This window comes from Vigna angularis, chromosome 7 (genome assembly GCF_016808095.1).
Source record: "Vigna angularis cultivar LongXiaoDou No.4 chromosome 7, ASM1680809v1, whole genome shotgun sequence".
Taxonomy (NCBI): domain Eukaryota; kingdom Viridiplantae; phylum Streptophyta; class Magnoliopsida; order Fabales; family Fabaceae; genus Vigna; species Vigna angularis.
The window spans coordinates 5,150,120-5,162,147 of record NC_068976.1 but is presented as its reverse complement, the minus strand read 5'-3'; the positions used below and the strand labels follow the sequence as shown (position 1 = coordinate 5,162,147).

The window sequence follows — 12,028 nt, the reverse complement described above, 5'->3', positions numbered from 1 at the left end:
CGGAGGTAATTTATTTTTGTGATTTGTGTGTGGCACTTAAAGGTTTGAGGGATGTGCTTGAGGGGTTGATTGCAGCTTGATATTGAGGACAGGTTGATGGATGAAGATTAAGATTACTCAAGCAGCGACGGTTGAAGAAGAGTTTGTTCATGGCCGTGTATTTGGTTCCACAAATCTGGTAATCGGTTTCAGTGGTGAGAAGAAAATGAAAATGTAGTTGTATTTGGTTCCATTACGCATATCCGGTTGCACTCCTTGAAGAAATTGCACAGAAGGCATATTTACGTTCTTGTATTCGGTTCTAGCAGTTATGGGATTTGAAGAATGTGTGTATTCGATTCTAACTTCGTTGTATTCGGTTTTAGTAAATGTTTGAGCATAGCGTGTATTCGATTCGTGGGTGTAGTATTCGGTTCCCCAACATTCTTCCTCCCTCACGTTGATTCCTTTCCAGAACCGTGTAAACGTTTCGTGCATGGCTGGTGGTTTAAGCTAACACCTTTGATGGAGGCTGGTGCCATCGACAATGGCCTTGGCAAGCTACGAGGACCTACGGCCGAGCAAAAGGATTGTCGTGGAGGTTGGTTCAGCGTGAGCAAGGTTTGTACAAGAGGACGAAAAAGTTCTAGCGTGGGCAACGTCATTGATGTTGCTTTTTGTTGACAAAGGGGAGGCGCGACGATGGATCATATGAAAGGTAGGGCCTGCCATGGATGAGAGTGAAGAAGAGACCTAAGCTCTTTGTCCTAATAGAGAAAAGAAGAAATGCTAGGTTTCTAATCTGAAGGTAAAGGGGCTTTGGGCTTGGACCGAGAATATTGTGTGTGGCACCTATGGCTTTCATACATACACCCCATGTTGCATGTTTTGGTATTGTCTGGGATTAAACCAGCATATTTTTCATGCACCCTTTTTTTTCGTCCATACACCTTCACTACCTATGTCAATCTCACTTCCATAATAAATAAATTCATACTACTTGGTAGTAAATTATATTACAAAAAAATATTACATTTAAAAATAAATTCATTTTACTAAATTATAATTTTTTTACTTTTTAAAAATTAATTTTAATAATTATTTTAAACTTTTTACTCTTTATAAACATTTTTACAATTAAATATAACATTAACAAATATCATTTTATATTACTTTAATAACTAGGGGCATTTTAATAATCTTCAATTTTTACCAATTAAACAAATTTTTTAAATTTGTCACATCAATCAAATCTTACACTAATTCTCACAAATTTTATTTTTTCAAATCTACTTTTAATTACCTCCAAATCCATTCAAATAAAAAACAAAAAAATTCATTCAAATAAAAAACAAAAAAGTTTATATTCAAATAAAAAACAAAAAAATTCATTCAAATAAAAAACAAAAAAGTTTATTTTAAAATGCGAACAAAGCAATGAATACATCATCAAAACGAGTGCCATGTCACATCATTACCAAAAGGGAAAAATAAAATTGCATGGATTCAATTAAAAAGTTTAATTTTATGTTGTACCGATCAATCATAAAAATTGATTAAAAACTCAATTAAAATATTTTAAATTTATTATTAGTAAACAATTATGAACCAGTGCACATCGTAATCAAAATTGTACTGTAATGAAAAATTAAAGTCGAGAAAACAAAGGTTAAAATACTTTCTTTCTTGGTTTCAAAATCTGATTTATGTTTCTATATTTTAATTGTCTTAAATGGATTTTTTTAAAATGTATAATTGGTTAATTTTGTTAATATGTGTTACATGTAATTTTGTGATTTTTTAAATTTTTTTAAAATTTATTAATTTAATTTTTAATTTTTCTTTTTTACTAAATGTCAAGTCAAGATATATTAATTCAATATTTAAATTTTTATTTTATTTATATATTTGTTATTTTGAGTCAATTCAATTTTAATTTTTTTAAATTAAATAATTTCGTTATTTTTTAAATTGAGATTATATTTAATTTTTATATAAATTTTATATTCATATTTTATTAAAATTGATATTTTTAATATGATTAAATTTATTTAAATTTATATTTTTTCATTAAATATTGTTTAAAATTTGTTTCAAAAATTTAAATATATTTGTGATGATATTTTATAACATTAAACTTTCCATTTTTTATTTGAATATATATTTAAATCTTTAAAACAAAATTTAAATAAAGTTTAATGTAAAATATTAATTTAATAGAAATATTAGTTTGAAAGACAAAATTGATTAATTAAAAAAAATATAAATTAAATCAACAAATAAATATAAATTAAATTGAGATTTAGACCATGATTTATCTGTGAAAAAATAAAAAAATTGTAAAATAAAAAAGTATAAAATATTAAAAAATAAATACAAAAATCACAAGAGCGACCCATATTTATTGTGTTAGTATTAGTAATGACAAAAAAATCTAATTATTACATATTTAAAAAATAAAATCTAATTAAAATCAATCAAAATATAAGAATCTAATAATTAAGATTTTAAGAGAAATATCAACGAACTGATTATTTTAACCAAACCAAACAAAAATGAGTCGTATAACCGTCGGATCAAATAGTGAACTATCCAAATTACCATATCCAGCAATTCTCATTTGGTTTCTCTCTCCCAATTTACACTCGAGACAACCTCAACCTCGCCAGGGGAGAGAGAAGAAAAGAACCTGTTCTTCCACAGGAAGGTGTTTGGTTTTGTCCGAGTTCACCCATTGGATCGATCCATGACCACCATCCCCATCTTCCTTCTCCTCTTCTCTTTTTACTCCTCCTCTTTTTCCTGAGCAAAATTTTCCGGGATAGTGAGGGAAAAACAAGAGAGAAACAAACGGGATTGGAGAGGGCACGGGAAGAAGATTGAGAAAGGGGGAAGTACCCAGGTAATTAAATTGGTTGAAGATTCTGTTTTGATCAGTGGTTGTTTGTTTCCTTAGTGGGTTTTGGTGAATCAATGGAGATGGACAGCATTGACTGTGTGTCATTTTCTGATGGCATGGATGAGGATGAGATCCAACACCACACTCTGCATCCTCATAACCACTCTGAGTTTTCCTCTAACAAGCCTCGTAATGGAGGTGCTAATAGCAATAATGTTATGGGAGCCACCGCCATTTCTCCTGCAACCAGCGTTCATGAGCTGCTTGAATGCCCTGTTTGCACAAATTCAATGTACCCCCCTATTCACCAGGTCAGCTCTTGTGCCCATTTTCATCTTATTTGTGTTTTTGTTGTGTAATTTTATATGTAATTGCGTATTAGGGTTGTGGGGTGTGGGAAGAAAAGCTTTTTTTTTTGTTCTAATATTTATTGAGATCTTTTTTTGGTGAATTCGATTGGTTTGGAGTAGAATTGAGTTTATTCTGATCATTGCTTTGGCTTTTTCTCGGGGTTTGGGGAAGTTTTGGATTTGGTTTTGGAGATTTAGGTTTTCATTCCATTTGAGAAAGCACTATTTATCAAGTAGCATGTCTTGTTAACCACAACTGATTGCAGTTGATTGATAATTCTTGGGTCAATGCTTGCAATGGTAGTGATTGAGTCGGCGAATTTGACTGGCCATGTATTTCATATCATTGATTTTTAAGAAAATATATTTTTGCAGAGGAAAGTTTATTTGCTCATTATCATTTCATACTGTGTAATAATGGCAAATTGATCAATGATCATTTGACTAAGTGCTACTTTGTAGATACTGTTTCCTATACTGAAAACATCATACATGGGAGATGACTAGCGTTTAACATTATTTATGTAGTGTGCTCTGAAGCAATTAAGGAACCATATCCATGTGTTCATTAATGATAGTTGAGGAAGTTCTGATCTCAATTACACATAAGCACTCATTTCCCAAGACGGAAAGTGCTAAACTTGTAGTAAATCTTGGTTCCTCTATCTCGTGCAAAATGCTTCAGGTTGGATATGCTTCAACATTGTTGGATGTCTAATAAGATTAAAGTAGGTTTCCAATGGTTAAATCATTGTCATCTTGTCGTTGTAAGTAAACGTTCAATTTCTACTTGTTATAGATATAAGTTAGAGGAAAAATATGTTTCCAAATATTTCCCACTATTGGATATTGATTTTGCTTCTTATATTATAATTATAGAAATAATGAGCATAATTACTATTATTAGGATATTTTTTGTTTATTTCCGTATCATATTTTTATTTTTCTACGTAAATATTGAATCTGTTTTACTTATTGTATTCATTTTTTTTTCAAGATAATGTCTTAGAAACACTCAGGTTTAGCTTAATGTCTTGTGTAGTTTAACATGGTATCATAGTTTATCCTAATGAGACTTGTTGGACTTATTATGACATCCAGGGTTGGGCCATTATAGGACCACAACCACCTATAAGTATCTAGTCCCACGCTTGATATAGTCATCCGTGTGAGGGGGTGGTGTTGGAAATTCCGCATGAATTAGAAATTTACCGTGGTATATATAAGTGGGTGCAAATCTCACCTTACAAGTTGGTTGTGAGATTGAGTTACGCTTAATTATCTTTATTATTAGAGGATATCAAATCTCCTCCATTTACTGTATTAAAAATGTTCTTAATCTTTTAAAAGAAATGGTAAGATCGATTTTGTGACTATTGGAGTTCCCATAGAACAAAACCATAAAATTGGGAGTGATGAAGACAATTCAACTCGAAATAAAGGTCAATATGAAAGAGTTGTTGGGAAGCTCTGTCAGTGTAGTTTAGTCAATTCATGCATGATCCAAGGGAAAGATATTTACAAGCCATAAACCGAATCCTTTAATATTTGAAATCCAGGAAGGGGATTATTGTTCAAGAGGAATGGAAAATTAAAAATTGAAGTATGTATTGATATAAATCATAGGGCCTATGTATATATACACCTCAATCAAAAGGACAACAGTGTAGGTTGAATGAATACATTGTTTTCTCTATCTTATTTATTTAAGTTGGTATTAGAGTTGGTACGATCATGCTTTGTCTTCTCCTTCATTATCTTCAATAATATTTGGTGTCATCACTAGCATTATTGTCACTCTCACTCATCCTTACCATTTGACATCATTCTATTGGGTGTGCCTCAAGGAGTGCAACCCAACCCATCCACGCACCTTCACACGCTGATCTAAGCATGCTTAGTTTTTGGCTCATGCTCTCCACGTGTTGCCTTCCTATTGGAAAAAGCTCTTCCAAGCTATGTGATTCAAGCAAGGTGAAGACTTCCAAATGGGTTGGTGGTTACGGAAGCTTGATGGTGGTGACAATATTGTGCACGGTCTGATGTGGTGAGATGGTAGCTCCTCCTCCAAGCTATATGACTCAAGCAAGGGGTAGAGGCTATGTTGGAATTTGTTGTGCCCTCAAGAGAGGTTGGGCCAACTCAAGAGGAAGGGTGGCTAGAGGAAACCTAGAAGGGATGCTCTAACCTTGGTGACCTAAGTTGAGTAGTATGGCACAAATTTGATAGCATAACAATACTTAATTCAAAGGTTAATTTACATGGGGGAGACACCTCTATTTATAAACTTAGGTAACCCTAAAGGTGTCTGCAAATTATAGAAGCAAAACCCTAAAAACCTCAACTTGGCTAGCTTGGAAACCAAGGTAAAAATCCTCTCCATTAGGAGGAGGACATGTGACCACTAACATTGGAGAATCCTCTCCATTCCTAGAATGACTCATGACCACTACCTATGGGAAATCCTCTCCATTGAGAGAATGCCACATGGCCACCTCTCCTAAAGGTGGGACACCCTTCTCCCTTGCTCACCAAGGCAAAGACAAAACATTGACCCATGTGGTCAACTTTAGAATATGGGCCTCTCTTGGGTCAATATTGGGTGTTGACCTTTGTTGACCAAAACCCTACACTACATGGCCTATTATACAAAGCCCAAAAAGGAAATTCTATACTACTTGGTCCATGATACAAGACCTAAAATAAACCTAATCTATTAAGAACTCACTGATGGCCCATGATGATAAGAGCTTGGGCCATCCTTTCACAAATGATTCCAACTCTTCTTGATTATACTTGGCCATGGCTTGGGGGTATGCCATCACATCATGTTGTCAGAATCACTCAGCAATACCTCCATTTGACCCTCTAACCTCTTTTGCCTTCATTTGTTTTTACTTCATTTCACTCTTTTGATGTACTTTGGTGTTGGGACACATTCTCTCTCATTTTAGGGTTCCGTTTTTCTCTCCTTAGGTTTGGTCACTATTTTTCATCTTTGAGATTGGTTCATTAGGTTCTACTCCTTTTTTCAACTATTCCGACCATTACGTTAGCAAGACTCAACTTTATTCCTAATGCAAACAAATCCCAGTGTTCAAATATTGACTTCCAACTATGTGTTGTTTTAAGGCAGTTAGTTGAGCCTGATGATTTAGAGATGCTCAAATCTTTCAAAACCTATTTCTTGTTAGAAGAAAGCACAAAATAATTTTGCTAATGATTTTCAACATCTTTTTTATGCAATTCAAAATGTAACTTCTCTCAAACAAACCAATCATTACATGGTTTCACATATGACAAAGGAGGGCCACACTAGAAGAAGTTAAAAGATTTCTAGTAGCATACTTATTAGAGAAAGTCAACAAGAAACTTGATGGATGTTATATGGTCTTGGTTTTGAGAAGCGTACATTTAGATTTTGATCATATGTCATGTTCTAGTTGGTGATCAAATTCCTTCTATTATTGGTTTAATTACTAGACTCATTAAATACAATCATACACAATAGATACCCTTTTCAGAGTTGACAAAAAGGTTGTTAGGATGTATTGGCGTGGGATGGCTTTAGCGACTCCTTCAAGAGGTCTTTGATATTTATAGGGATTTTATGAGATCTTCTTGGTAGACATGAAGATAAGAACATTCTCTTTAAAACAAAATGAGCTCATAAAGACTTTCATTGAGTACCTGAGCTTAGAAATTGTGTGTAACATTCCAGAAAGGCTTTGCTTATTAGAGGAAGCAAGAGAACACTATGTAATTTATGTTTCTCTCTTGATCTTAATCAACATTTTGTTTCTGATGATGTCTCTTTCTTTAAGTGTATCCCATAGTATACTCTTGTTCCTTCTAATGAAGACATATTTACTTTCCCTATATTGGCAATCTTCCTTCATAACTGCTAGATGACTTTACCATAACTCAGAATGCTTCTCGAACTCTTCTTCAAGCATATCAACACTACCATGACTTATTAACATTTCAGTACGAGACCCATCTTTGATAGATAATGATATAATGGAGGTCACGTTTAATCTTTCCCCAATATTAGTAGGTACTTTGTTGTCACAACTTTTTATGCTTTCCTTCAATTTAACATTCCAGTTTGTATCCTGTGTGACATCTTCATTAATTTCTTCATTATTTTTTAAAATTGATCCTAGATACGTAAACTTAACCTGATGGCATCTCTAAATTTTACCTTCGAATGATTTCCTCTTATTTCTTGCTAAAATTGCATGGTGCATAGGTTGTTTTACCCAATTTAAGAGAAAACCCCCTTGCTTCTAATTTCTATCTTGAAAGCTCAAGTTTAGAGTTAATTTCTTCTCTCTTGATTCTTTGAAACCTTATTATCCACAAAACACATGCATTTAAGGTTAATCTTTTGCATGTATTCATTAGTCATCGTAGACAAAATTAAATAAGCATAGACCCAAGGCCGAGTCCTACATGTAAATCTATTTTTATATGAAATTCCTTAGTCTAGAAGTTCTCACACAGTCACATGGTAGTTACCTCATTATGTGTCGTGTATAGCTTAGATGTAAGTCGTGCATAAACTTTTCTTTTCGCAAAAACTTCTCTCGGTGCTCGACCATATGCTTTTTTCGACTTAATTCATATATATACTCTTCATATGTACCTTTCCTTAGAAGATAAAGTTCCAGTTTCTTCTTGGCCTAAATCCAAATTGATTATGTACAATCTTAGTCTCGTTCTCAATTCCTTTTGTTTTTATTATCTTTTCCTTGATTTTTAAGCATTCTATGTGAGGCTTTAACATGTTTCTATGATCGAGTGTTGAATCCAAATATGTCGATATAAGTCTTCGGAGAAGTAAGCGAATATCATCTTGCACGATATATTCCTTAAAATTTGCTTTATGTTTATGACTGTTGTCATGACACAACATTCTTCTACTTTTTAACATTTTGTAAGCATATTCTTTTTCGAGGGTTCTTGGCTATTATTGTGTAATAAGTAACATAATATATTCTAATTTAATAGATTTATAGAACATAATTAATAATATATTTTCCTAAATATTTGTTATTAACATAGTTTTATTTTTCATTATAAAGTCATAGAATTATGTTCTCAGCATGTGAAATTGGGGATCAATATTTGTAATTTTTAATCTTTTAAAAAAGGAGATGATTTAGTTTGTCTCATGAAAGGGATGATTAATGTTTCTAACATTTTCACCAATTTACCATTGTAATTAAAGTTTTGGATATTTTACATGCATGCCTGCCTCCGTCCCTGTTAACTTGTATTTTTGATGGTTAAATGTAAAGCTGCTAGCACCCTGAGATGGAACATATGAATGGCAGTTGCATTCTTCTTCAGGAATTATAAATTTGCTGTCAGGCTTAGTACCACTTTGCACATGCAAACTGGGTTTTGTTTATGAGATATACTTGGAGTAAAATGTGAAATTGAAGCTTATATCTTCTTTGGTTAGACTTACAGATGCTTGTCCTTTTTCGTGAAATGAAAAATGGAAAGAATGTGAGTTACTTTTTCTTTTATTTTCTTCCTAATTTTACTAATTAAATGCTAATACTTTTTGACTTTTTTTTTTTCACTTTGTAAGGGGAGAAAAGACTTTTGGACAATTCCTGAGTGACTTTTGGTTTAAAAAATCACTTTTACCTTTAAAAAATCACTTTTACCTGTAAAAAATCAAGTAAACGTTTTTGGCCTATTTGTATGTCAATTTTTTCACCAGAGACAACTGGGATTATAGCTAATAAATAATGCCAAAACCCGGTGTCTTTTGCAAAGTGCTAACAGCAATAATTCTGGTAAACAACGAAAGAAGAGATAATTTGATTCTTCTTAGAACTTAAGCTTTAAAACATATGCAGGTTCACAAAATTGACTTGTAAGATCATAACTACCTAAATTTGATAAACTAAATCTCTAGTTGATGTGTGAGATTAAATTAATGCCCTCTAGACTGCAATTAAGGCAGTCTCTAAAAGGGCTACAACTATGGTGGACTAGGGATGACTGCTTTAAGGTGACTTTTCAATACCCCTTCATACCGTTTATGGCGTGTGGAGTGTGACAAATGTAGGTGACCTAACGATGAATCTAGGTAATCTCTGATGCCATATATAACATTTAATAAATTATTCTTCAAAAACATAGTACTTGTATTGGTATGTTCAGAGCTATCTTCTTGTTCTCTCTTGCATGACCACATTTCAAATTTATACGCACTCATAAAACATGCCAAATTTGATTTCGCGAGTATTGGCATAAGTGAGGGTTACTTTGTGGTTTTATGGCCAAAAATTTCTTGTCAGTAGAATGTTGCCCAACATTTATTTCTTCAATTATCTTAATTTTCTCGTATGCAGCCTAATATTTGTTTATGAACCTATATAGTCATTTAAAGTTGTTCTTATGATGATTGGAGTATATTAGTTGAACCTGCTGAAAAGTATGTATTTGTTAAATGGGGAAGAAAAGAAGAGTAACATATAGCTTCTTGCAGTGTCACAATGGACACACATTGTGTTCCACTTGTAAAACAAGGGTGCACAATCGATGTCCCACTTGTAGACAAGAGCTTGGGGATATTAGGTGTCTAGCACTGGAGAAGGTGGCTGAATCACTTGAGTTACCTTGCAAGTACTATTCCCTTGGATGTCCCGAAATCTTTCCATATTACAGCAAGCTTAAGCATGAGACTGTATGCAATTTTAGACCATACAATTGTCCTTATGCTGGATCAGAGTGCTCTGTTGTTGGAGACATTCCCTTCCTTGTTGCACATTTGAGGGATGATCATAAGGTGGACATGCACACAGGTTGCACATTCAACCATCGTTATGTGAAATCCAATCCTCGTGAAGTAGAGAATGCAACTTGGATGCTAACCGTAAGTGTTTTACATTTCATTGGTAGAGTATTACTTCTGTGTCAAATGGTCATTCAAATGCTCATAAAACTGTGTTTTTTCGTGGGAACACTCAGTTGTGAGGAGATGCTGCTATATGAAAATCTTTTAAACGGTATTTTGTGAAGAAATATTTTATTTATTTACTTCGTTCCCTTTTGTGTATTCATGGGATTACATAATGGAAAGTTAGTAAGTGAAAAAGAAAATGGAAGAGAAAGAGAATAAAAAATGAAATTGTTTGGATTGAGTTAAAGAAGGTAGAAACAAGTGAAAAGTGAGATATATTTATTTATTATTATTAATAATTTCATTTTTATTTATTTATTTTTTTTCATATTTTTAATTATTTATAATTGTTATTATTACAATAAAGAATAAAAAATATTAATGAGATAGTCAATCTTTGATATAATATTAATAAAATATTCCTCATATGATTGATTATGTAAATTTCTAAGCAAATATTTTTGTTTTTGCACAGAAAGTCTAATGCAAGTTAGTTAGCTCGTTTTTAATATTTTTACTTTCTTGTTTCTCGTTTTTCGTACTTTATTTCTAATTTTTTACTCTCAAGCTTTCCAAGTCTGGAAGACAGTAGGATTAATTAAAGAATTTGTATTTCTTTTCTATATACTTCAAATGTTTCAAATGTACTTCATTCTCTATAGACAAAGTGTTGTATAAAAAGTTTTAAGATAGAAAAGTAGAAAAAAGAAATTGAAATTATGTTTTCCATAAATGTAGAACTAGCTTAAAATTATGTTTTAGGTTGTGCATGCATGTGATTTTCCTGTTTAGCAGTTGACATTTGTTTCCATAATAGGTATTTCATTGTTTTGGGCAATACTTCTGCCTTCACTTCGAAGCTTTCCAGCTTGGCATGGCTCCTGTTTACATGGCATTCCTTCGATTTATGGGTGATGAGAACGAGGCTCGTAACTACAGCTACAGCCTTGAGGTTGGGGCAAATGGCAGGAAACTCATTTGGGAGGGCACACCACGAAGTATTCGCGATAGCCACAGGAAAGTCAGGGATAGCCACGACGGTCTCATTATTCAACGAAACATGGCCTTATTTTTCTCTGGAGGTGATAAGAAAGAGCTCAAACTAAGAGTTACAGGAAGAATATGGAAGGAACAACAGAATCCAGATGCTGGGGTCTGCATACCAAATCTTTGCAACTAATTCAAATGCTTGTGTTGGGACAATGGAGCTGTATCAACCACACCAACTCCTTATGAGTTTCCCCACTTTTGTAATAAAACATTAGAATGTTTTGTTTCAAATTTACTTAATCAGAAAGAGACTGCAACCCAAATTTGGTTCGTATTTTCTGTGAGGTTCTCCTGACTTGATAGAAAGTCTTTTGGTGTGATAATCGCGTTCGTTGCCATCAAGGAAGTGCTTTCACAAGAGACCACACAGTGATAAAACATATTTTCAAGTTATCTCATCACAAATTTGTAAATTCTTTCACCGACACGACAATTTTTTGTGAGGGTTGAACATATTTTTGGCTGCTTGAGTAGCTTTTGTAGTTTTTATGTACCTAATTTACGAGTAAGTGTAGTACGATTGGTTGCTCTACTAGCTTTCATGATTATGGTTTTTATATTTACGGTTTAAAAACATGGTAGTAAGTGTAAATACGAATTGTACGATACAATACGATTCTCCACCTCCACAATACGAATAGTTTGAAAACTTGTTTTTGCTCTTATATTATGTTCGTATCCTACTATTCAATATTCGAATCGCATTAATCGTCTCGAATGGTACTGGTTCGTGGTTTGAATCGCATCATCCATGAGCAGTTTAAAATTGCGAGTGAGATCGCAAACTAGCACGATGTGGCGATTTTCACGCCCGAAGCGAGCTGA

General features: G+C 33.1%; 1 protein-coding gene across 2 annotated transcripts; it reads left to right on the top strand.

Annotated features, from left to right (window-relative positions):
- The first annotated feature begins 2,573 nt into the window (after positions 1–2,573).
- On the top strand, positions 2,574–11,735 carry LOC108338179 (E3 ubiquitin-protein ligase SINAT5). 2 transcript variants are annotated; one of them, XM_052881075.1, is made up of 4 exons: positions 3,051–3,189; positions 3,757–3,913; positions 9,740–10,126; positions 10,971–11,735. In XM_052881075.1, the coding sequence occupies exons 2-4, from the start codon at positions 3,788–3,790 to the stop codon at positions 11,331–11,333; spliced, it is 876 nt and encodes a 291-aa protein (XP_052737035.1). In that variant the 5' UTR covers positions 3,051–3,189; positions 3,757–3,787; the 3' UTR covers positions 11,334–11,735. The 2 variants fall into 2 exon arrangements, with proteins under 2 accessions (XP_017430414.1, XP_052737035.1); XM_017574925.2 differs by lacking the exon at positions 3,757–3,913 and having other exon boundaries at positions 2,574–3,189; positions 10,971–11,709.
- The last annotated feature ends 293 nt before the right edge of the window (positions 11,736–12,028 follow it).

What these genes read in the sequence shown, in the direction of transcription:
- LOC108338179 (XM_017574925.2), top strand. Translation starts at nt 2,953, where the DNA reads ATGGAGATGGACAGCATTGACTGTGTGTCATTTTCTGATGGCATGGAT. An exon ending in TGTACCCCCCTATTCACCAG is followed by an intron (nt 3,190 to 9,739) that starts GTCAGCTCTTGT and finishes AGCTTCTTGCAG; the next exon opens with TGTCACAATGGACACACATT. An exon ending in ATGCAACTTGGATGCTAACC is followed by an intron (nt 10,127 to 10,970) that starts GTAAGTGTTTTA and finishes TTTCCATAATAG; the next exon opens with GTATTTCATTGTTTTGGGCA.